The following is a 27503-nucleotide window of genomic DNA, read 5'->3' on the forward strand; positions in this document are numbered from 1 at the left end:
AGGGTTGGGAGTTGAGTTGGCGTAGTGCAGAATGCAGATCCAGAGCCTTGTATTAAAGAGTTGCATCACCTCGAGGGCAGAAAACAGCGGCGGTCACGTGGTTCATGTAAACTCGGAATAGTGAAAAACGCTCGCTCCAGTGCATTCCGTAAACTGGGGGCTTTGTCACACGCCCATAGAAGGCTGGCCGGATGAGGTGAACGGAAGTACATGGTATGACTGTGAAAGAACATTCGTGTCTTGTTCCTCAAACCACAAGAAATAAATAAATAAATAACCACCAGGGGAGGTTGAGGTCTCCTAAACACAATTTAACTGTACTTCGGTCACGGTCAAGTTAACAGCTTAAACACTGCATTGAATTTTAGTTTGGTAAAACCCCTGCTCATCACGGACAGTGGGCGTGCAATAAATCCCACTGCTATTATAATACATGGCTTGGTTGAATGCTCGATTCTGGATTGGTCAATCACTGCATAATTAATTGATAAGCTACTTCCACTGTTCTGCTCATTCCCTACAGGTAGGGGGATGATTCCTTACCCTAACTGAAGGACTTCAAGTATCTCAGGGTCCTGTTCATGAGTAAAGGGAGGAGGGAGAGCGACTTCGTACTTTCTTGACTGAAAGTACGAGATCGTGGATACAAGTGGCAGAAACTTGTTTTCTCAGGAGGATGGCTGGCATCTCCCTAAGGGATAAGGTGAGAAGCTCAGTCATCCGTGAGAGACTCGGAGTAGAGTCGCTGCTCTCCCTAGGGAGGTTTTCCAGGTATGCCCAGATGGGAAGAGGCCATGGGCTTACAAAGGATCAGGTGGTGTGAATACATCTCCCTGCTGGCCTCAGGATCCAGTTATAGAGCTGGCTAATGTTGCCAGGGAAAGGTAAGTCTGGGATTCTCTCCTGGAACTGCTGCGTCCACAACTCGACTTCCGGATAAACGGAAAAAGATGGATGGATGTTTTTTTACTGTCCACACTCCAACAGAACTGTTTCCAGTGTGCAGTGTCATGATGATCAGTGTTGCAAAGCCAGGATACACATAGCTACAATTCTGTGAAGCTTCAACTCATTTTTCTGGGAACGTTTATTGAGAATGCCTCAATAAAACATCCCTCCAGGGAGGTGACATTTCATAACAACAATGACACTCCTACTCTAACTCAATTATTATTCCTCTAACATCCAAGGTGCTCAACATATTTCACAGTGGATGGTGATGTAGGATGCTGGGTATTGGCCGATACGCCAATACCCCCCCTCATACCAACACTGATAACATCGGTGCAACCAGCGGCTCACGGCAGTCAAACACCTTCGTGAGACTGAGGTGGAGATGTTGGTGTTGGGTCGAGGACACATGTTGACAGAAATCTACTTCAACAACGATAATAATCTCTCTCTAAACTGTTCAATTACAGCCTCTTTTTATCTTAATGTGCTGCAGGGAATACGGTCCCAGTAGCGATCTCCATTTGCTGCAAATCTGTGTGTGTGTGTGGGGGGAGGGGGGGACACAACAACTGGATTAGTACTACTATTAGTAGCGTGTAGTGTGGAGAACCTTCCATTGCTGGTCCATTACTGGTCAAGTCATCCAGTTGATACAGTATGACAATACCAATTTGAATGTATTGCAAGTTTACAAGTACAGGCAAGTAGAATTATTGAGAAGCAGCCTTGGTCTTGGTTGGTCATGATAATCCCGCCCCCAGCTCTTGTCTTAAGTGTTTCTTAGTTCAAGACCAGGAAAGAGTTGGTGCCGCTGTGCCTGAGAGCTATGAAAACATAAAAACTGGTTTGAGATTAGGCACTTCTCTGAACTGGCCCTCAAACTTTGCTCTGGTGGAAATCGAGTGAGAGGATAAGAAGTGGTCTTGGCTCTGATTTGGGGGTCCTGTGGTTCAAAGTCCCCCTTGGGAGGGATCAATCATCTCTGTCTACTCAGTAATTAGTGATTAACGGTGGACGAACACCTGTTTGATTTACTCTCTCAGAGCTGCCAGGGGTGAATGTTGGTCAGAGCCACAGTAAATCACCAACAAGTGCTAGAAAATAGGAGTGTATACGCTTGTGTGCATGCATGTGTGTGTGTGTGTGTGTGTGTGTGTGTGTGTGTGTGTGTGTGTGTGTGTGTGTGTGTGTGTGTGTGTGTGTGTGTGTGTGTGTGTGTGTGTGTGTGTGTGTGTGTGTGTGTGTGTGTGTGTGTGCGTGAACGTGCACATGTGTATGTGCATTGGGCTTGTTCTTGCATGAAGACAAATGGCACAGGGGTTAGCTTAGCCAGCTACACAAACCTCTGACCACACTCTGTTCTCTATCATTCTCCATCACTCTCTCTTTCTTCCTCCCCCTCTAGCGTGCGCACACACACACACACACACACACACACACACACACACACACACACACACACACACACACACACACACACACACACACACACACACACACACACACACACACACACACACACTTCAGTATTACTGAGCTGGAAATGGTTGCACGGTCCAATGGCTTTGCCGCTGACATTTTGCAGTAGAGATAAGAGAGATTTCCAGAATGTAAGGTGTTCAGCAGTCAGACTGATAGAGCTTCAAGCTGAGAGGACAGAATACACATTCATGTGGTTCTCCTGTGATACTCTTACAGGTCTGATGATACGTGTAAACATTCCCGTTGAAGGAGACGTCTGACTCGGCTGTTAGAACGAAACAACCTACTGTTTATCTGAAGCCCTGAGGACAGCTTCACACACCGTCAAGTGCTTATATTCTCTTCATCGTTGTAATAGAAATATTTATTTTTGCATACTGTGGACATCAGACAATCCTTTTAAATGTATACTGTTGGTGTTAAATAAGACTCTAAAGGTGTAAATGGTTCACATCAGGACATACAAATCCGTTATAATATCCACATTACATTTTCATTGTGAGGGATCAAACAGGATCTATAGATCAAATAGACCTCAGCTTTTAGTAACACATAGGTGAATCCTTTAATGTCCTAACCAGAAGAAATTAACAGAAATGGAAATGATCCTACAGGTGAGTTTTGTTTTTATATGCTGCTGTTTTTAATAAGCCTCAAATGTAGAAATTAGGTGAAAGTCAACAGAATAATGCAAATAAACTCCCTCAGTGTTGACACAATAAACACAGAGGTGTGTGTAGAAGATGAGAGGTACCTCCAGCATGGAAGCTGACAGAGCAGCTGTTAATCATCCTGAGGGACACCTCTGCATTAGTATGCAAGGCAGTCTGAGCTGAAACCTAATTGGACTAATTTCTATCATGGCCACCTTGTGGAAAACAACTAATGAAAAATTCCCTATCTCACTGCAATGAGTAAATAATAGAGGTTTTTGTGAAGATATCCGTTTTATACCTGGTTGCGTGCCAGAGTCACACACTGAAAATAGCAGATCTAGCTCACAACTGTTACATGGCACCACGTTGTGAGCTTGTAGATCTGCTATTTTTGGAGTGCGACACTGCAACTAAGTATAACTCAGGCTCGAGGAGTTGTGTGAGATAACTTATACAGTATGTGTGAACCTGTTTGATTGACTGTGTGTTTATGTATGTTTACTATGTACGTAGGTACTGTATGTGTGTTAAATTGTTTGCCGGGAAACAAATCAACTGTATCTGATCAACAAACCAGAGTGGGTGAGGGAGGGGGTGGAGGCAGAGCTGTAGGGTGGAGGTAGAAGTGGAAGGTGGAGGTGGGGGTATAGAGGCACCCTCTGACTCCATGGGGTGGTGGTGGGGGAGGAGGGTCATGTTAAATGTTCAATAGTGAGTTTTTTATCCAGATTGCTAAAGCATGCTGGCAGTTACTAAGGCTCTTTGAGCAGCTGTGGGGCTCCCAGCACTGCTAAGAAATATACACTCCTTCTGTTGCTCACTCTTCTGTTTGCTTGCTTAGAATTAATTCAAGTCTGCAATTTATATTCTCCATCCTCTCAAAAAGAAAAAAAAAGACACCACTGCAATCAAACCAAAGATTTTGACTGATTTGTCTCATTGTTGTACTGAATATTATACACTTATTGTAAGTCGCTTCACTTATTGTAAGTCGAATAAAAGCTTTTTAAAAGTTTGGATAAAAGCGTCAGCTAAATGACTGTAATGTAATGTAATGTAAATTATGATGTTTTTCTTAAACAATTCATAGCACAGATTTGAAAAGAAAGCATTAGATACATTAGGTTTATTCAAGTGTACTGAGTAGATCCATTTGAACAACATTAGTGTTCCATGTAAGCAAGTAAGTAGTATGAGAATTTTGGAGCACAGTAAAATCCTCAGTGTTATATTAACACTGAGTTTACACTCAGCGTGTTAAATTAACATTGAAGATCTTATTGTGAGCAATGAACGCAGGCAGGCGGACATTATTACTGCGTTGATCAAGTCTTGGAGGCTGGAGTACAAGTTAGATACTACCCAGGACACAATCTGGGAAATGATTAACCATAAAATCTGCAATCCAGAACTTATTTTAATGAATAAAATGCTATTTAATTAGTATTCGAATGTGTATCAAAGTATTCAAAGTGCCTACTGTTCGCAGGATATTTAGGCTAACGACTGTAGTGTAAGGCCAGTGCATGTATAGTACAACACCCTTGACTGCAGTACATACAGTACTGTATAGTGTCACTACTGCATAGCGATCACATGGATATACATCTGTGCCTGCTATGCTACAGTTAGTTGCTAAAACTCAGAGGTGAGTTTTTAATGAGGTCCCTGGTGAGATTTCATTTTTTTATGCAGAAAAAAAAAACCTTTATGATTAACATGCAATAGAGAGAGTGTTGTGTTAAGTTACTGTATGTGACATAAATTATAATCTAAGTTATAATAAAGTGTTTATGTGCTTAATACATCTTCTTTTAATTGATTGTGGTTCAGAAAACATTAAAAGGTGTGTTGAGATGTGGAGATTATCTTGTTGATCAAAACCTTTTAAATCGCATAAGCCTTTGTTTGCTACAAAATTACAAAATTGAAAAAAACTAAAACCCCTGTACAGAGTGCTATTGCTGTACATATTATTCTATATGTAGAAAACAAAGGGAGGAGGTCTGCATAGCACGTCCAGCTGGGAATATGCCACGGGCAGACCAAGGACCAGAGGAGCAGTCACACACCCGTAGCCACGAGCAAAGCTAATTTATTGAGAAAGTGCGCTCGACGGTGTGCATGTGTCTGCCAGGCTGGGTTGCCTACCCAGGGCTCGTAAACTATGGAAGGCAGTCATAGCCAATTGGAATGGAATCTGGAAAATCGGACTGATACATCGTGATTACATGGCTCCAGAGATAATGTGTACCAATTTGTGTGAGTTTTGGCCAAAAATGTTAGTACTAGTGGTAGCAAAAACTGCAGTCTATCTGGCACAAAAGGCCAGGGCCTATATGGGGAGTTGCGTCATGATCCAAAGAATCCAGGGAAAAAAAGGATTTTGATTGTACAACCTACGCTACTGTTCAAGATGTATTATAGGCCGAAACGTGAAGTGGGCTCTTATAGCGCCACCATGAGGCTGATTTTTTTATATTACTCCTACAGATTGTATCCAAATGTCATGCAAATCGGTACACAGTATCTCTATAGTCATGTGATCAACACGGATCTGTCCAAATTCCCAGATTCCATCCTCATTGGCTAAGGTTGGCTTCCAAAGTTTGCAGGATAGATAGGTCTGTTTTGAACAAAATGCATCAAATCATGAACGCAGCTTGCAATTTCCGTGAAATTTCACACGCACATTCCCACTACGCTGAGGAAGAAATGCCACACTTTTCACATTGGCCTGTTATAGCGCCACCAGCAGGTCTAATTTAGCAAAACACATTTTTGGAATAAAATGCCTCAAATCATGAATGCAGTGTCCGATTGCCGTGAAAGGCCTAAGAAGAAATGCCACCCTTTTCACATTGGCCTATTATAGCGCCACCTGACCTGGCGGAGACCTGTAGCCTCGCGTGGCCAGACAATATCACACGACACACTGCGTGGATATTAGTCTGGTCCCTATCAACGATAGATTTTTTTCCAAGGGGCGGTTACAAAAAGATCCAAACGGACTCTATTGGTTAGACCTAAACCAATCAGAGCAGTGCTTCCTTGTACGAACCAATCAGAGCAGTGCTTCCTTGTACGTCATTGCTCCAAATAAGGTGATAAGCCCGTCCACATTTGGATACTGGGCCCTGATTGGTCCCTCACGACTTCGGAGGGAGAGAAATGAAATCTCTATTGAGGGGGGCCAGACCTAATCTGCCGAGGGCTAAAGTGCGATGCAATTTTGCAAAGGCAGATTCGTCTGGAACCAGGCTAGGACACCTGTGCTCCGAGGAGCACTTTTTCTAGTTCATACTCAATTCTGATTGGCTAAGATTGACGTCTAAAGTTTGCAGGAGTGGCTCGTTTTGAACAAAATTCCGCAAATCATGAACGCAGCGTCCGATTGCGGTGAAACTTTGCACGCACATTTGCACTACGTTGAGGAACAAATGCCACAAATTTTATATTACCCTATCATAGCGCCACCAGGAGGCCGATTTTTGCAAAACATTTTCTTTCATATTATTCCCCCCAAAAAATCCAAACATCACGCAAATCGGTACACATTATCTCTATAGTCAAGTGATCAAGACGGATCCGTCCGATTTTTCATATTCCATCCTGATTGGCGAATTCCGAACATTGCTGGCCCAAAATAACCTACCTGACCGGGCGGAGACCTGAGCTCCGAGGAGCACTTTTTCTAGTTTTTTTTATCAGTCTGCTCTACCCACAATGCACTGGGCCAGCCATCATTTACCAAATTATTCAAGGATGACAGCAGGCTGCCTATCTATGATGTGGCAGCCATCACTCATATCTATAACATCATCTAATTAAAAGACATCAGTCCTGCCAGACAGCTCTCTCACTGCTGGTTCAGGCAAATTGATTCCACCCCCTCCTCTAAATCTATGCACGGCAGGAGTGAATGAATAATGCATGTCCATTACAACTCTTATCTCCTGCAGTGACAAACAATGTGTCCATGCTTTGAATATTCCACAAAGATACCAGAGTGCTCCTTATTAATAAAGCAGCAAGACAGGTGTTTTGGTTTTCACTGGGATCCATTTACTGCTGTTCTTTGCAAATACTGCACCGTAATCCAGGACTTACTGGATCAGTAGGATTTACTTTGTGACAGTTTACTTTTCAAGAGTGATTACGATATTTGCATACATTTCTGCAGGCACCCTTTTCAGATTATGGCCACTATAAACGACAAAAATAAAAGGCTTCATGCTGGATTCTGTGTGACACCACACATCAGATAGTAATAAATGAATAAATATCAATAGAACTTGACCTGAAGTAAGTAAGCCTTGCCGAGCCATGAGGCCCATAGGGCAGGAGCCTCTCTCCTGTTTCTGTAGCGTGAGCCAGCTTGATGTACAACACAGACTTATTCCATTTCATTTGTTAGTTAGTTAGTTAGTTGGCCCTGAATTATTATTACTACTACGTACTATATAATACTAATATCACTGATTATTAAAACATATTCAGCAGTGCCACACTGGGATAAAAAGGAAAAGGGAGAAAGAGAGAGAGACACGGGTTAAGCAAATCCCAGAGCTTTCAGTCACATACCATTATCTCATTTATTTGTTCGCAGTTCAGCTCGAAGTGGCTAAAAAATAAACAACAGTGAAACGTGATGGGGGAGGAAGTTAGAGAGATTAGAGTCAGATTACACTTTATGTGTCTGTTTTTACAGAAAGGGTTTACCCAGGGCCTGCTGTGGGGGGGGGGGGGCTGTGGTAGGTAGGGGTAGGTGGGCAACTTAGGCGATGGGTATTGACCAGAAGTTACAGAAGCGGACTAGTAACCCGAAGGTTGTTGGTTCGAGTTCCTGGCCAGATGGCATTAAAAACTAGCAAAATGACAGCTGGTAAACAGCAGGTTGTCAGAGTGAAGATCAGATGCCAGATCCTGCCTTGTAGTATTTGAATTCATAAAGGAGTATTCTATCTACAGAATATCTATAATGCGTAGACTCTCTGTCATCATCTCCCCTTTGATAGTGAGCTGTAATTCGCTGAGCGTCCTTGCTGTGTGAAACTAAACACTTGCACTCTGCGCTGCTGATAAGACAAGCTCCAAGCTGGTCTTAAGTTGGAGCGAAAGGTCTGTGGGGAAGATAGCTTTGCGCTGTCATTGCGCAATACTACGCCTCATTCTACGCGCACGATTGGCACTAAATCATTAGCTATCGACAGCCCCAGAGCTCTGTGTGACTGAAGTGAACACAGAACACATACTTTGGAGGCAGCTACCCACCAAATGGGGAGGGGGCAGTTTGTCCGATCTGGACTTTGCGGACGACTTGGCTCTGTTAAGTCATTCCCAGCCTGCACTCCAAGAGTTGACCAACAGTCTCCATGAGCACGGAGATAAGGTCGGTTTACGGATAAGCCAAGAAAAAACTAAGGCCATGACCATTGGACAATACCAACACCTTCCAGCACTCACTATAGGCCTACATGACATAGAATATGTTGACAACTTCACGTATCTTGGAAGTAACATCTCAAACACAGGAGACGTGGAGAAAGACGTCAATAATCGAGTTGGAAAAGCTGCAGGAGTGTTTCAACGGCTCCGCAACATTTGGTCGTCTAAAACCATCTCTACGGCCACCAAACTACGCCTCTACATGTCAGTGGTCATCCCAACAGCGACCTACGCCTGTGAGACATGGATGAAGACAGCCAACACCACCAACAACTTGGATGTCTTCCACCGACGATGCCTCAGATCCATCCTGAGGATCTCATGGAGAGATCACATCACCAATGAGGAGGTGATGAGAAGGGCAGGGGTAGCACCATCTGTCATCGTCGATGAAAGGAGAAGGAGAATGGCTGGACACGTACTCCGACTACCAAGAGAGAGAGACCGGCAAGTGTGGCAATGGACTGGATGCCAGAAGGTGGAAAGAGGAAAAGAGGGAGGCCAAAGAAGACATGGAGACAGACAGCTAAGGAAGACCTAAGCGAGATGGGTGTCAGCTGGCACGGAGCAAGAAGGGTCGCCAGAGACCGGAAAAAATGGAGAGGACTCGTCGCCCAATGTTCCAATAGGAACGGGAGGAACTAAGTCTAAGTAAGCTTAAGACCCACCAAATCAGAAGTTAGAAAGGATACCTACATTTTCTCTACAATCCTTTAACTTCAACTTATTTCCTTAACTTTTGTGGACGCATGTTTGGGTTGGCTCTGCCCGCCCTGCCCTCCCCCAGTATCGGCACTGGGTTTAACTGCCTCATTCCTCTGACAGGACCAGAGGTCTACACTTTGTCCTTTACTCTTGAGAATGTATTTTTCTCTCCTCTGTGTCTTCACTGGAAATGTTTTACATACAAAGAGCTGATGAATAGCAGCCAGTTGGCTGGATGTATAGAGCAGCCAAATGTCAGACAGGAGCGGAACATAAAGGGTGAGCGGGTAAAAACATGGTTGAAAGTGATAAACTTGTGTAATGTTTTCTTTCTACTTCTTTGTTTTTAAAAAAAATGTAATTCAAATGTCATTTTACAATGTGTTGCTTTTGTGTTATACACATTGACTGTGAAATGTGCTATATAAATAAACTTGCTCGCTTTCACTTTATTATTTAAGCTACAAACAACATTACCATCTTCTCACATTGTTTTGAGTGTGTAAGTTATTTTCTCTTGCTTCATCATTATGCTGTTGGGTGGATGCTATCTCAAAACTTCTTTAATCCCTTGTCAAGTCAGACACAGACTCCTTACAGAAGCTCATTTTTTATCCATCTAGCAAACTGAACTTTAGAGAACACACTGTGCGTATACTTCAGCTGCCAACAGATTTGAGTTGTCAGTCAATAAACCGTTGGCCAAATATCAAATAGTTTACCATTCTCTTAACCTATATGAGCTGTTCCTTAAAGTAGTAGGCTGTAACAATTTGAGAGTTCATAATGTTAAGGATGAGTGGGCTGCTATGCGCTGCAAAGTCAGCACTCTAAACTTAATTAGGCAGCATTGGCTTTTATGTAGCCCATAAGGTTCATACAGTTATGGCAGACACGACCAACACGTTGTTGTAGTGAGATGTGAAACAGAATAATTATTACAATGTAGCATGTTAATAAATAACTGCCATATACTGGAAGAGCTTTGTATTAAATCTGGCTACTGCTTAATTATGAACAATGTTTAAATTAAAATGTGGAATTTTGGGAAAACGTGTACTCCGACAACAATACACTTTATAATTCCTGTCTATGAATTGTATTATTCATTTAATTTCAGCTTCATTATCATTACATGTATTTTGAGTTTATTCATTTTGCTCACATTGTTGTGGATATGTTTGAATGGAAATGACGATTGCATAGCTAAAACACAGTATCAGGTCCATTTGGTAACATTTGAATCCAATGGGTTACTTTTGTATCATCTTAGAACTCTGCATTTAGCTGTCTAAAATATTTACCCGCTTCTCAGTCTCTTTAAAACCTTCTGAGGTAAACGGACGCTAAACTGCTGAATTTAACGTAATGTTTTCATTATACTTTTCATTGTCATCTGTTCAAATGTATCAAATACATATCCTTTCTTTATTCTCTGACCAAGGAAATACTTCATGGCATGTACATTAGACGGAAGTCGAATGAAAGTCGAATGAGGGGAGCGAAATGGTGCAACAGCGCTGTACATTTAACATCACAGCCCCGCTAGCAACGGGGCACTAAGGATGTCCTTGTCAGTCAGTCGGTCATCTGTCCATCCATCCAACACTTTTCTTCCCCCCAAAATGTCCATCATCTACAGAATACTGGCTGGATTGACATGGAATTTGCTGTGCACCTTCATGCTCCCCAGAGGATGTCCCTTTTGATGATTTTGCTGACCCACTAGCCTTTGCTCTAGCACCCCCATTAGGCCCAAATATCCAATTGCATAAACAATATCTAAAAATCTGATGGTTAGATTCCAATGGATACCCTCTGAGGAAGAAACATTTCTAAATTATTCAAAAAATAAACACTCTAAAGTGTAATCACAACGCATCATACTGCAGCATGGTTAAAGTGGTACCTTAAAGTGGTTAACAAAGTACAGTACTGATTCAGTCTGCCTCATGCGTGCTTGACTGTTTCACTTGAGGGAGACTTGTGGCACCAGGGCTGGCGCTAGAGCAAAGGCCATGGGGTCACCAAAATCAGTACAGTTCATCCTGCAATCCGTCTTTTACATTATGAGACATGTTTTGTGCAAAGTTAAAATTCTGACCTTGGTGGTGATGCTAGAGGAAAGGTCATAGGGTTTTGTTAATATTGATGGCAACATGAAGGTTCTTTTTTGTTGTTTTTTTCTGCAAGGACTCACCGAAGGCCGAGTAGAATTCCTCCTTCGTCAGATGCTCATCATCATTCACATCGTTGTACTTCAACAGGTCAAACAGACTGCACTCCGTCAAGTCCTTAGACAAACCCTCCTGCTTCATGACCTTCAACACAGAAGCACATTGATGGATAGTTACTCTTATGTCTTTTTCATGTTCCTTTTTGTTTGACATCTTTGCCCATTGTGAATCGTATTCATAATGAAAAATGTATAACTAGACATGTTCAAAATCGGTCTTAACCAAATGTGACAATGTACTGAAACAAAAAGAAATAAAGAAGACAAAGTCAACACAGAGTTATGACAGAAAGATTCTATTTTGTAGAGTGTACTTGTACCTCCACCAATGTCAGCTGCCTCTCCAGCTCCACCATTTTGTTTGATAGGGCCAACAAAGTATAGGCCTATCAGACCCTGTGGCCGGTAGGCCAGATCAGCCTGTGTAACAATTTAACCCATTCAATCCGGGAGCGCATCTGCGTCATTGTAGATTTGAGCTATAACCATTATTTTATACTTTGGGCTATTCCAAAATAGCAGATACAAGCTCATAGCACGGCACCGAGTGCCAAGCTATGAGATTGTAGATCTGGTATTTTTGAATAGCCAAAGTATAAAATAATGGTTAAAGTGGTTAACATCTAAAATGATAGATGCGTTCCCGGTCTTGGGTTAAAGTGGCCCTTTGGTCAATTCTGAACATTCATTGAAAACATCTGCACAAAAAGAAAACATTTAGGTATATAATATGAACGTTCATATTCATTCAGTATTATCCAATCATTGAATCGGTTTTCCTGTACATCTACCTATAAAATCCTCCAAATAACATTATCTGCATATTAATGTTGTACAACACAGCATTTGGAAAGTTGACACGTTAAATAGTATTTTCATGAGTTCCATCTCACATACTACCGCCTACCTATCTCCAGGGGTTTTTGACCCTTTTACCAGTCATTAGATTTTTGGATTATTGCCTGCTTGTCTGGACTTCTTTAGCCCGCTTGAAATGGTCCCTGGTTTTGACCTCTGTCTGCTGCACCAGGTTTGCAAACCTTGTCCCTCCTGCTATTTGTTGAATAAATTAATTGTTTGAACTTGCACTATACCTGCGATTGCCTGCACTTGGATCCTACTCTTCCCTAACATATTGTAACAATCCGCTCATAACTTGAGATATCCTGCTAGACAGTCAGACAAACAAACAGAATGGTGAAAACAGAACCCCCATCAAACTCTGTTGGCAAGGGTAAAAACAAATATAAAAGATAACCATAAAGAATCTCAGCCACCAAACTATCTGCTTTAGTATGACCTATAGGGTTTAAATTACATGGTGGGTCTTAAACAGTTAAGCACTAACAGCTGAACTAAGCACAGATAGCCAATCAGGACTAAGGACTAATTCTAATGTGCAATAGTGAAGAAAATTGCATACAGAACGTCTGAAATAGGTTTTGTCTCAGTGCCTCACTGCTGTTACATCCATCCATCAATGTCGATCATCTGTCAGATGGCTGACCGCTTCAGACTGGTTTTGATTTATCCTCAGTGTCTCCTATACCCTGGATCAATCAGTACAGTACATTTCCTCTCCCTGATGACATGTCGAAATGTACAAGAACAATCATGAAAATAATTGTTATGTGTTGAAAACACCACTAGAAGTGGGTGATGTGGAGAAGTGACGTTTGTCCCAGATGTTTTGGAGAACACATGGGAAACATGATCAGCTCGATGTTTGGTTTGGGTTAGAGTTTTGGATTACAGCAACATCTTTAAGGTCGGGATTTGAAGATGGGTTATTTTGTTGTTGTTGTTGTTTAGAATAACTTCATTCCATACACGCCTACACTGTACATTACATTACATTACAGTCATTTAGCAGACGCTTTTATCCAAAGCGACTTACAATAAGTGTATTCAACATAGGTAGGGAACGAAAACTACTAATCACCAGAAGTTTTAAGTACATTTCCTGCAAAAACAAGCAACCAAGAGTATACCTAGCGCTAAGGTAAAAGTGCAATATATCAGCTACCTACTTTCTTAAACAGATGAGACAAAAATGGCAAAATCAAATGAGCACGAGCTAAAACAAATAAGTGTATCGACTAAACAAGATCCAATAAAACAATACAAAAATAAAACAAGAGTTCGTACAACTAGTTAACAACAAGTAGGCCAGGCAAAGAGGAAGGATAGTGTTTCCTGAAGAGGTGGGTTTTCAGCCTGCGGCGAAAGATGGGCAGTGACTCTGCTGTCCTGACATCAGTGGGAAGTTCATTCCACCACTGTGGGGCCAGATTCCTTCGTTATGTCACGGGATTTCAGTGTCTCCTGAGAATATTGTACATACAGAAGCCCTCAGTCAACCCCCACACAAACTGAAATAACTAGAACAGGAAGATGATGGAGCAGGATGTGACAGAAGCTTGTTCTGGTTAAGTCCATCTTTTCACTGATCCCTTTTGTTTCTACTGTATGTGGATTCATGTGTTTTGATTCCCATTCACATTAACATTAAAAGTTATGACTTGTCCTTTAGCACCATAGTGGCTAGGAAGTGTTTCCAGTTGAAGGAGGCCTATGCCTATAGCCATTGCTTTGTATTTATCATTTTAATTACAATTTTATCTTGAGGTGAGGTGTTTACAGAATATGAGACCCTTGGACGTTTCTTATTTGTTTTCTGTCTGTTTTCTCTCTCCCTCTACTGTTGTACCATTTATAAGGACAATTTAATGAAAGTAGAACTATAATCTGCCCTCCCATCTGGACTAGCTGGCCCAGTCTCACAAAGAAAGCTGCTGAGGTTGTTTTTGTGGTGCAACCTGACTTTGAAATAACTTTGTATCAGAATGGCTGAATTGCATTTGCTCAGTCAGGTGTGTGTTTGTGTGTGTGCGCGTGAGTTTACTTTAAACTCCAAGTATTGAATCTAAACTTTATAATCCCCTTGATGTAATTTTCAAAGGGCAATCAATTATCCAAAATCATTGAAAAGAAAACTTGGTGGTTCAGCCTGTTTGTTTTTGATTCAACAGAACAGGTGGCCTCCGAGAAATTCACGAGTGAGTGCTCTTGGAATCAGTGACTTTGATCCTTCAACTCTCTCTGAAATGTTTCATGACACGTCCTCACTCAGCACCCACAGAGTTGCAGTGCCTCTGGTTACAGTAGACCACAGCAGAAAGAGGATAAGTGATTAGAAAGTTGGCCATGGACAGACACACCAGCTGTTTAACCAGACCCCTTTGAGCTAAATGAACTGAGACATATCGCTGATGGAAAAAGGCCCGTAATGTATGTTTAGAAAGTAGCTTCTGCCAGTGCCAAATTATCACTCCATCTGAAAGGTAATGGAACATTAAGCCAGTCAGTCGCACGGAAACCATCTTTTACAATTAACAGTTACTGTACAATGTTGTTGTATTTCCCCCCTATTCCAACTATGAAAGTACAGAATGGGTTTTCCATTTGGTTTTGTTCACAGCTCAGGTACAGGTCTGGTGTCAGGTCGGGTTCAGATGATACCAGACCCACTATTAGCAATAAACATTCAAATTGTCAGAAGATACACTAAACTATTCATTTCAACTACAAGATTTTAAAGTAACTGTAAATGTCATGCTTGAATATACTTAGAAATCATCATAACAGTTCAAGTATCTTATATTAATGCTTAACTAGTAAGTTTTAGCCATTTCTTTGTCCTGCACTTGAACCCAATTTGGTTGGATGTGCACGCCAGTCCACCTTCATTCATTCTTATGATTTTATTTTTTAAATAGATTTAATAGAAAACCTTCATTATCAGAACAAAACAGAACAAAAATGTCATTCTTTTTAGTTTTTTGTTTAAGTATTGTACTGTGATTACTTTATGAGAGAGTCTGTCTGGGGCATTAGGTTCAGTGTGAAACATAAAAACAATCTCATTTGGGTCAGGGGTTTAGACAGGAGAAGAGGAATTAGGAATTAGGTGCTTCAACTTTTAGTTATAAAAAAAAAGTGCTGAGGCATACCAGTAAAATAATGGCTGTAGCTTACAGTTGGTTAAGCTTTGATATGACATGAGATGCTAAACTTCTGCTGGACCTTATGGTGTAGAGTTAGTGTCAATGTTTTTTTTTACCTGTAATTCTTCAGCATTTTGTGATCGATTGACTTTGATTGATTTGTATTGACAAAAAGTGCATATCGTCGCTGTCGGTGTGTGGGTTTAAAAAATGTAACCAATGAAAAGTATTAAAAAGCGCTTCTGACAAAACCAGCTAACCCCATTGCTTCGTCAAACTGTCGGCCAAAGCAGCTAACTCCACCCCCTCTCCCCTGTGTGGCACACAGAGCTCATAGTTGCTGCAGAGCGGAAGATAAACGAACTTAAACGAGGCAGGGTCTTTCCCCCCATAGTCTGTTAAAAGTAACTATGCAGTGTTACTAATGTTATGAAAACAATTAATTCTATTTCTAAAATATATGTAGTGTTTTCTGAGGAGAGCAATGTGACAAGAAATGAGTTCATACAGCATTTTTCTTGCTAGTTCTCCTAAAACTGCAACTCCGTGAACCTAGCCTGGCATGGCCAGACTAATATCACTGCGTAGATATTAGTCTGGAATCTCTGTGTGGAACCTGCATTTCCGAGGGGCAAATTCAAAAAATGCATCTGGTGATAAACCCGGCTCATATTTGCATACTGGGTCCTGATTGGTCCCCCACAACTTCGGAGGGAGAGAAATATAATCTCTATTGAGAGGGGCCAGACCTAATCTTCCAAGGGCAATTCTTTTTTTGCAATGGCAGATTCGTCTGGAACCAGGCTACCGTGAACCCTCTTTGCAGAAGTTATTGTAATATTTAAAGTCCTGCTTATTATTGTAGGCCTATATAAGCAGTGTCATGAAGCATCAGGGCATTAATTCACGCGTTGTGATGCATTGTGAGCTTCAGGTCAGCTGTTCTTATCAAAGATGGACAAACCCTACTAACTCCACTTGAGCTGGATTTGGGTAAAATGGTGATAATATAATGACACTTGCAAGTATCTGACAATATATAATGTCACAATACTTTGATGTTTTGTTTTAAAAATATACGTTTTTTAAATTTCCTGAAAAACATGTATTTAGTTTTTTGCATTTCCTGAAAAATTTACATTTTGGAGATAGCCGATTTCTGCCCGACAGCAGAGATATACATGACTATATATTTGTACATTATCTGTCAAAAGGACTTTTTTAATTAAACTTTCTAAAAATATACTTCTTATTGACATTTGCCAAGATAATTCTATGATCACGGACCCAATCCTGTTTTTTGGTTTGTTTTGATCTACCCAAAATCCAAATCTTTTAATTTCTCGGAGTGAAATTAAAAGTTTTGAGCTCTTGTGCCCTGGAGATTCAAACAGTTCAACTCAGAATAGAAACAGTGTTTTTCCTGCAGCACTGAGACATTCTGCCTCAAGTCATCTACTGATCTGAGAGGCACAGTGTGGCTGCATTATTCAAACAAAGAGGGATGACACAACATGTTCTTGTTGATTATGAATTTCACTCCCAGCACAATGATTCCTTCTCCTGCCAAAAGAGGCAGCCGCCCTCCCTGTAAAAATATGTAAATGAAATGAAAATATCGCAACGGTAAACAATACCGATATAGTCAACATATTGTGTTTCAGATGCTTCAAAACTGACATAAGGAAATAAGAAAGGCAGGTTCTCTGTGGAGGTTAACGTGGGAGATCTTCATCCCCTGTTAGGCTGGTTGAAAATCTAACCGACCCAGCAGTTAACTCAAGAGTTCTCAAACTACCAAGGCCTTTCTATTATTCGAATGAATTCTTTACGCAATCCATCTTCAGATTGATTTGTTATGCATAAAATATATTCCTCAGCAGCCATAGACAAGCTCTTATTTCACGATGCTGTCTCCTGTCAGCAGCTCCGGTCAAAGTGCCCCAACCTCCTATAAGCACCAGGTTACTCAGTTGATTGTCAAGACATTCAATAAGTGGCCTTTAGCCCTCGGCTACCAGAGAAGGACAAGAGGCTGGGCACAGAGAGAAGAAGACAGCAGATGTCAAGATGGGTAATTTAAAATATGACTACATGAATCATTATGTTTAGTTGGCCCAGATGATGGATAGATACTAAAATAAAATGTCATTATCTCACAGTAGCATCTTTGGAAGGCACAGCATCATGTCTATATGAAGGATTATTAAAATATATATTTATATATAAAACATATATATATAAAATGTTTACACACTGGATACATTCTGACTTATATTGAATGACTATGACTATAAATCTTAAACTTGTTTTAATTATGATCATCTTATGATAACGATGATGATGATGATGATGATTAGATCATTTCCAGTGTCAGTTCTAGAAATATACATTGTTGAATTCCAGAAAGTATTTTGTCACATAGGGTGTTTTATTATGAAATGGAGATTTCTTTAGAACTTTCTTAGCCTGATTATCAGCCTGAAGCTGCGTGGAGCTTCAGTCTGAAATTGGCTCCAGTGTCTGCGATTGCAAGGGGGAGGGGATTCAAATTTCCCTAAACCAATCACAAGAGATCCACGGATCCGCCTACATCTGACGTCATCGCACAGCTTGTTCTAGCAGATATTCGCTGATTGATTGGTTTGTTGTTAAACCCACCCCCACCTCCGACTCTCATTGGACGGTACTGGAGGGTATCGAAGATATCCTAAGCTCACATTTGAACACCAGACCAAGAGGCAGTCCACTCAGAGAGTGGGCGGGGTCTATAGTTTGGAACCAGGCTAGAACTTTCTCCCAGTTGAAGACACACAGAGGTCTAACTATTTAAATGTATGTATAAGTCAACTTTTCTGACTTATAATACTGTTAAGTGTTGGGCAAGTTACTTTTAAAAAGTAACTAGTTATAGTTACTAGTTACTGCTCCAAAACGTAACTAGTTACTTTACTAGTTACTAAATTATGTAAGTAACTAGTAACTAGTTATTTTACTTTTTAAGAAAATAATTATAAAATAAAATAACAAAAAATATATTACTTCCAAATGATGTTGATAGGCTATACATAACGTTATTTGTTTCTTCTTTTTTAGAAATATTTTCTTTCACATCAGGATGTAATGATCATTAGACTTTTCAGTGTAGTAATCTGTTTAAAAAGCATGTTCGAAAACCAACTGTTATGTAACGCTAAAGTGTTATCAGTGCAGTCTGTATCCTCATCCCTCACCTGTGAGAGCTCGCTGCTGTCAATGCGACCGCTGTTGTCTGCGTCGAAGCGTTTGAACATCATGTCCACCAGCTGCTTTCTGGCGGCCATGTTGTCCTTGTGGCCTCCGTGGGTGTTGGACCCCAGGTATCTTCTGTCATGGAGGTCCAGGATCTTGGCTTTCAGTCTTTGGTAGTCACTCAGCCTACAGTTATCATCTGCGGAAACAACAGAGGCACAATTCTTCTTTATATGTGTGGAGAAAGAATTCTGAGGAGGCAGAGAGAGAACATTACATTTTGAATTGGTTGCAGAAACCACACTGATTCAAGTGTATGATCAAATCAAAACCATTTTTCAAAACCAGTTCTCTTACACTGTAAATGCTGTAGTTGTGTATGATTAAACTGTGATTAACACATTTTCCATCAGTATGAATCTAGTTGTATTGTGAAAACATAAATCAAAACAAATTTAGACTAAAAAAAGGTATAGAAGGGAAGAAGAGCTTTAATTGCATTTAATTAATAAAATCATGAGGTATGATACAATGCTACACAGTATATGTTGATTTTTATACTGTGTTGTATACAATATTATATACTATACTATACTGTATTGTGTAATATATTGTATGTCACATTATATACATGCCATATAACACTATAGCAGCTGGTAAAATATTGTCGATTTATGAAATGTACTTAACAATTATGTTGTGTCTCCAATATTCAAAACAAAAAAAAAAACTGAACTGATAGTTGTATAAAATTTACACCGTTAAAAACTAGAATCATGAGTGTATTTATATACACTCATGAAAACTAGAATCTAGAGTGTATCCAGTATTATCAGTGGCACAATAAGACCCGGGTGATGTTCCTGCAAGCTATAACGAGAAACAAACATTTCAATCAGGCATTCTCACAGGCACTGCCCAAACAAATATCCTCATGTCAACCTGCTGTCAATCCTCCAGTCAAACACGAAGCAATCAACAATCAAAATCTGTCCCTGCCAGAGTCAAGCACATAACCCTGATAGGAGCCACAGACACCATGATTGTAGGTACAATCAATACACCATCACAGCCTCCACATCAAAGCAGACAACGACATGAAAAGGTTTTGGGGGAGTGAGTCAGAGCAAAACAAGGCAACATAATGACTAGCTGCACTAGAGGGTTTACACGTGTCCTATCAGTCTGCTGGTTGTTAGGATGTGGAGGGGGTTTCCATTCCAAACTAGAAAGTTGTACTCCATGAAGCCCAGATCTCCCCCAGTCATTGCTTCTAAAACAAGAAAACAATAACTGTAGCTTACTTGAACTTGTATTTCTTGTTGGAATGGACAGTGTCTAAGCATGGTATTCTCTTTTAGTTGGCTACAGGGGTGTAAAACTCATTGCATGTGTAGCTGTAGTTCACCTTCATACAAGGACCTGTATACGAGGCACTTCCTTATGAAAACACATCACAGGCCTCTTGGGTTGTCTTCTTTTAACTACAAGCAGCATGTACAAAACGTTTGTCCCTGATTGGTATAGTCTAGTGCAGGGGTCGGCAACAGGCGGCCCGCGGGCCGAAATTGGCCCCCCAGAAATAATATCTGGCCCGTGAGATAATTTTGAGAAAAAAAAAAATTTGAAAAAAAAAATAATTTTTTTTTTAGAATTTTTTTTTTTGATTTTGAACCCACTTTTGAAATCATGCACTCATAAACACGATGCATTTTAAAGGATTTATAACATTTTATAGCTAGATTAGAGGAAAATGGAGAAGAAAAAGAAATCACCAGAAAAATCGCCTGTTCTGATATTTAAACCGGAAAAAATGTTGATTTATATTGGTCAAACAGAACCGAATTAGACCCAAATTAGACCCGAGTTAGACCCGAATTAGACCCGAAAAATTTTGCGCGCGGGCGCGTGTTGTGCATGTTCGCGGGGAGGCCCGGCCCGCGATGGAATGTCTGGGAGTGATATTGGCCCTAGGCTTATCTCAGTTGCCTACCCCTGGTCTAGTGGCTAGTGAGATTAGCACAAAACATGGAGGACGGACGGACGGACAGACAGACAGACAGACAGACAGACAGACAGACAGACAGACAGACAGACAGACAGACAGACAGACAGACAGACAGACAGATGGACACAGACAGATGGACAGACAGTGGTGAAAACGTTATCTCTTGCCCGCCTTCGGCTGGTGGAGATAATGAAAGCTGACTATTGGCTGACGTCAAATGTTAACTAGCTGGAAGAATTCTGTTTGTTGCAGAGATTGCTCCTCAAACTCAAGGGGAGAAAGGTGACATCACTGCAACGTTAAATGATACCATTAACTTGCTCTGGCAAAATGGAAGGAAATAAATCATGTTTTGAATCTCTCTGCCAGACAGTTTCAACTTTATTAAGAGACAATCTAAGAATCGAATGCCACAGTGGAGCCGCGGCACAGCAATGAGCTGCTGAGATGTTATTTTTGTCTCATGAATCTATCACCACATTTCCTTTAGAAAAACAACTTGAGATAATGTGTGAGAATTTCAATGAAACGTGAAAGAAATGACAGCATTCCCAATAGTGGAATGCTCAGGTCAAGAAAAAACAAAAAACAAATTTCTAGCTAGACTATCAAGATTATTGGATAGGAAGGCATTTGAGACACTGAAATTGCCTCTTCTGCTATATGATTCTCAAAGAATGACTCAAAGTCACAGAAATCGCAAAACAAATTGTTACAGTTGCCTCAAACAATCAAGGATGCATCTCCTTCTATTTTATCAGCCTCATGTGGCTGATGGCCCCTTTCCACCATAATAACTTTGGTTCTAGAACCAGTGCCGTTCAAGATTCTTGGAACCGTGGTGCTTTCCAGTGGTGTAAAGTAACCAAGTACATTTACTCAAGTACTGTACTTATGTAAAATGTTGAGGTATTTTTACTTTATTTTCAATTTTCAATTTTCAAATATTGTACTTTTACTGCACTACAATTATTGCAGATATCAATTATAACTAGAAAAAGTGCTCCTCGGGGCACAACTCTCCGCTGTTGGGAATGTTCTATCTGCATAAGTGTCCTATCCGTCCTGTCTGTATAAGTGTCCTATCCCTCCTGTCTGTATAAGTGTCCTATCCGTCCTGTCTGTGTAAGTGTCCTATCCGTCCTGTCTGTGTAAGTGTCCTATCCAATTGTTACAGTATCCGCCATTTCTCAACCATTTCGTGATTGTTCCTGTCTTACCTCACTCTTATCAGACTTGTGTTGGGAATGTTCTAATTCTTATGTTCTAACTGTCCTATCCATCCTGTCTGTATAAGTGTCCGATCCGTCCTGTCTGTATAAGTGTCCTATCCGTCTTGTCTGTATAAGTGTCCTATCCGTCCTGTCTATGTAAGTGTCCTATCCCTCCTGTCTGTGTAAGTGTCCTATCCCTCCTGTCTGTATAAGTGTCCTATCCGTCCTGTCTGTATACTGTAAGTGTCCTATCCGTCCTGTCTGTATACTGTAAGTGTCCTATCCGTCCTGTCTGTGTAAGTGTCATATCCCTCCTGTCTATGTAAGTGTCCTATCCGTCCTGTCTGTATAAGTGTCCTATCCGTCCTGTCTGTGTACTATAAGTGTCCTATCCGTCTGTGTAAGTGTCATATCCCTCCTGTCTATATAAGTGTCCTATCTGTCCTATTTGCCAATTATGTATCAGCCATGCAGCCATTTCGTGATGGTTCCTGTCTTACCTCACTTTGGCAGTGGCAAAGACACTGCCAAAGTGACGCCATGTATTTATACAATATTTCAACGTATTGTCACGTGTCACGTGAGGCTTGACCAATCGGTGTGTCATATTTAGAAAGTGAAAACAAAACTCTCCTGCGGAGAGTAATAATATAATAATAATAATAATACATTTTATTTATAACGCACTTTACATTCTCACGAATCTCAGAGTGCTACAATTAAAAGCAAGGCATAAAAACAGCATAGGCAACTACTATATGATGACCGCCGGTCATCAAATTATTGTCTCAGAAATGCGACAAAAACTAAAACATCTCCATGAATTCAATGCTTCATGGGGTGTGTAATTGATAGAAAATAAGTCATTTTTTGGGTGAACTACTCCTTTAAGTATATTTTGATGCCAATACTTTTGTACTTTTACTCAAGTAACATTTTGATCACAGGCCTTTTACTTGTAACAAAGTATTTTTATATTGTGGTATTGCTTCTTTTACGTAAAATGATCTAAGTACTTCTTCCACCACTGGTGCTTTCTAGCGAACCGGCTTGCGTTTCCACCAGATTTAACCGGAGCTATTGTACTCCGGTTCAGTTGGTAGCGCTAATGTACCCAAACACCAAATATTGAAAAGAAGAAGGATACGTTATACACTGAGGGCATTGCACAACACAAGTAAACAGTTTCCACCTGTTTTCCTGCGTGAATGTGACAGTTCCCTAATTATGCATCTGGATCCCCTTTTACGTACATTTAAGTCTTGGTTTTGGTCATTTTGGCTTTAGCAATATAAAAATATGTTTTTTCATGCTTATAAAGCTATTTGGGTTTAATTGAGATGGCGGATCGTTTAGAATACCTGTGAGCGTTCGTGCTGTTGCCATTGTTTATGATATATCGCATTGGTGTCTTCCGTCTTCCGAGATGAACCACCGATTGTGTGGTTTCCGTTCCGAACAAACTTATTGTGTTCGGAACTCATTTTCAGTCGAAACACTAGGAACTGGTTCAAAATTAGGCGGGAAGAGAGAACCGAACCGGGTCATCCCCGGTGGGAAAGGGGCTCGTCTAATGGAAGAGAGAATTCTGCAGATTGAACTGTGTCTAGTTCACAGGATTGTCTATAATGTTGTCCCTACTACTTTAATGTTTAAAGCCATAATTACGCTACAAGAAGGAGCACACTGTCCAAAAATAGACATGTTTGACATCAGCACCAATTGACGTTGTTTGGGAACGGTTTCTGTGGTGTGTGACGTCAGACCATGCAGAGCCCCATCAGCGATAGAGAAAGAGAGAGGGAGAGGGAAGGGCGAGGGAGAGAGAGGGGGAAGGCAGGTGAGAGGGGGAGAGAGGAAGGGAGAAAGAAGGGAGGGAGGGCCTATTTCATCATCAATACAGTAACCCAGAACATGCTGATTGAAACGTTGTTGTGCATGCATTTGCATGTTGTCAGAAAAATAACACTGGCAATGTCGGGCAAGCTGATAACACTGATAACTGCCTGTGTCACACACACACACACACACACACACACACACACACACACACACACACACACACACACACACACACACACACACACACACACACACACACACACACACACACACACACACACACACACACACACACACACACACACACACACACACACACACACACCTGCCTGTTCACAATCAGCAAAATGAATAAAAGATGAATGACTCAGGGGATATGAAGGGCAGCCGTCAACAGAACGTGAGCGCACACACGCTCATATATAGGTCCATAGACACACACACACACACACACAGAAAACATATTATTGACACACAAACGCACGCATGCACGCACACTTGTACATTTGTATGTAGATTAATAATCTACAAAATAATACATCATAAATAATGCATATAATTAAAAAGAGCCGTACAATACCGTCCCAAATTATTGATTTTGTTTATCTCTGTATTTACCCATTGCTTCTGCTTAGGCAGCCAAAATGTTACAATGCTGCAAACTGCATGAGTTCTGCCTTATACTGTAGGTGTCATAGGGAAATAAATAATCGTATGCAACAGAGGTGTTGTGATGTGGAGTGTGACATCTAGTGTTGTATGTGTACGGTCAACAGAATTATAAATCAAGGTGGCAACCGGCAACCAATATCTAGTCAATGACTTTTCTACTAGTGCTGTGCACAGTTATTCCACCAGAGGGAGTGCCACAAACGTTATACATTGCCTACTCAAAAGCAGTTATGTGTAATGGGTTACCTGAAAGCCTTACGTCGATTAGCCCTATTGTGAACATCAAGTCCACCACAAAGAGCTGGCTGAATAGCAGCTGGATCAATAAGTGGGGTTGCAAAATCCATTTAGAGTATCCATGTTGCTATTTTAGGTGTCTGTATGAATGTATTTATTATTGATTGGATTTTTCATGTCTCTGCTATCAATCAATCATCTTCTGCCATGTCCTTTCCCGTCTTGCTCTCAGCTTTCCTATCGTCTGTCTCAACAAAAGAACATAACAGCCTACTAAGCGAAATGGACTGTCCACTCTCGGTTTGTAAATGACTGTGTGTCAACAGGTCTTACTCTCTAATCCCTCTAAGGTAGAAATGGCATCTCTGAGTGCTTTCTAGTTCCTACTATTAATAATGAAACCATCAGCAACTGGAGGCAAGGAGATTTGATGACATGTGTTGTATTGTTCCAAGTAATGTGTCATGTTTCCATTAGAGGCAGACAAACCCGCTTGATGACAGATGTCACGGCTGGAGACTGTCTGATGCCTGCTCAAACTCGGAAGTGGAAATGCCGCCATGCCACCGGGCAATTCTGCCCAGTTTGGACTGGTTGTCTTCCCCACCAGCTGCTCTGGCGGGTCACCAGCTATTTGGAGGGATCTATTCTATTCTGCAAATATATAGTTTGTTGGTAAAATTGTGAAAATCTACTTAGTTAATGTCATTTTGTGGATAAACCGGGCGCTGTGGCCAGTTGGCACAATGAGTTTGTTTCCTGCAGTGGAAATGTCATTACCCTGCAAGAGAGAGGGCCATGTGGGCTGCAATGTGACACTCATCATCAGTTAGTCGTGTTTTGACAAGGCTTGGTGCCAGGCCTGCTGCCTGCTCACAATCAGCACAATGAATAAAAGATAAATGACTCAGGGGATATGAAGGTCAGCCGTCAAAAGAACGCTCACTCATATATACAGGTCCATAGGTCCTACTGGACAAAAAAAAAACTAATTTTTGACGCACGCACGCACACGCACACGCACACGCACACACACACACACACACACACACACACACACACACACACACACACACACACACACACACACACAGACTGTGTGAGTCTAGTAAAGGTAAGCAGAAGAGCTGCAGGGTTTTATTTTGATAAACTCTGATCACTTGCCAACATGATGCCAACATCATTTACATGCTGTCCATGTGCCTGTGCTGCGTGGAGACTGGCAGGTAATCACCTGCAGTATGTCTGCTTATCAACAGACAATGATGTGATGATGTGCATTGGACAAATACATATTTTATTCACTGTTTTATGGACAGTAATAAACTGGCAGTTGGAGAGCTGAGAGGGAGATGTACTGTAGGAGAGACAGACAGTTGGAAAGCTACAGTGTAGGAGAGACAGACCGTTGGAAAGCTACAGTGTAGGAGAGACAGACCGTTGGAAAGCTACAGTGTAGGAGAGACAGACAGTAGGAAAGCTACAGTGTAGGAGAGACAGACAGTATGAAAGGTGACAGGGAGGCTGTGTAGGAGAGACGGCCAGTAGGAAAGGGAGACAATGTAGGAGAGACAGACAGTAGGAAAGCTGAGAGACAGACAGTGTAGTCTCTTACACTGTAGACAGACAGTAGGAAAAGCTGAGAGGGAGACAGTGTAGGAGAGACAGACAGTAGGAAAGGTGACAGGGAGACAGTGTAGGAGAGACAGACAGTAGGAAAGCTGAAGGGAGACAGTGTAGGAGAGACAGACAGTAGGAAAGGTGACAGAGAGACTGTGTAGGAGAGACAGCCCGAAAGATGAATAAGCTCATGGAGGTTGTGAGAGATGAGGGAACCGTATTAACCATAAATGGTTCATAAAAATATGTGTTCTACTGAAAACAGTGGCATGCAGTGGGCTGGACCAGTTCTCAAGGTGGGGTCCGGGGACCCCAGGAGGTTCTTGAGGGGGTTCCAGGGGGTCCAAATTGGGTCAAAATTTGTTGAAATAGCATCAAAATCAGTTCAACCACTTCAACCCTATTCTATATTTCGGCATAGTGTTGCACCTTGTGTTGCACCTTGCATTGCACCACGCATTAAACCTTGAAAAATCTTTAACATTTAAAAAAAATGTGGAATAATTTGGAACAAAAATGTACAACACTTACCCTTATGGGGTTGGGGGTCCTTCAAATGAAAATGTTTGAGAACCACTGGTTTAGACTGTGAGGAATATGGTATATCAGTGATAAAGCAAAGACTCTGTATGGTTAAAAAGCATGTGAATATCGATTCTGGTGCACGAGGAAAGGCTGTCTCAGACTTTTGTATGCTGGGGATAATTCTGAAAGATAAAGTTTGATAAAGAGACATTTGTTTATAAAAAGGTCTGTCTATCTGTCTGTCTGTCTGTCTGTAAGCATGTTTGAAGCCAAAAGGTGTGAGAACCACCGTCATAGATGATTTAGATAGCCTGACATATGCACACAGTGGATAATCTTACATTGGATCAGCCTATACCTCGCAAAAATAGATGAGGAGTGAACAAGATGCAGAATGTCATCTCAGACATCATCTGGGATTTCTTCTACCACAGTAGGTCATCCTTCCATTGATTTTTAATATTCTGTATTGAGGTGGGATGTAAGGGGAGAATTAAATATCATGCTAGAAGTTGACAATGGAGTGGGTGTGGATTTGACAATACTATTTTCAGAATAGGAAGAAAAATAAAAATGTAGAAGAGAAAGGGTATGAACAGCAGTTAGTGAAGCCGGTGTAGCAGATATAGCTTCCATTAAAAGCCTTTTAATAATCATAAACGTGTA

General features: G+C 41.1%; 1 protein-coding gene across 1 annotated transcript in view; it reads right to left on the reverse strand.

Moving 5' to 3' along the window:
• Nucleotides 1-27503, reverse strand: part of fstl5 (follistatin-like 5) — a 149595-nt gene that overhangs the window by 55997 nt on the left and 66095 nt on the right. The window contains exons 5-6 of the mRNA XM_084041998.1: nucleotides 18722-18918; nucleotides 11446-11566 (exon numbers count right to left, since the gene is read on the reverse strand). Of these exons, the coding sequence (XP_083898124.1) occupies nucleotides 11446-11566; nucleotides 18722-18918 (318 nt within the window). The remainder of the gene's footprint in view (nucleotides 1-11445; nucleotides 11567-18721; nucleotides 18919-27503) is intronic.

This window comes from Gymnoscopelus microlampas (assembly GCF_963454915.1).
Source record: "Gymnoscopelus microlampas genome assembly, chromosome: 18".
Taxonomy (NCBI): domain Eukaryota; kingdom Metazoa; phylum Chordata; class Actinopteri; order Myctophiformes; family Myctophidae; genus Gymnoscopelus; species Gymnoscopelus microlampas.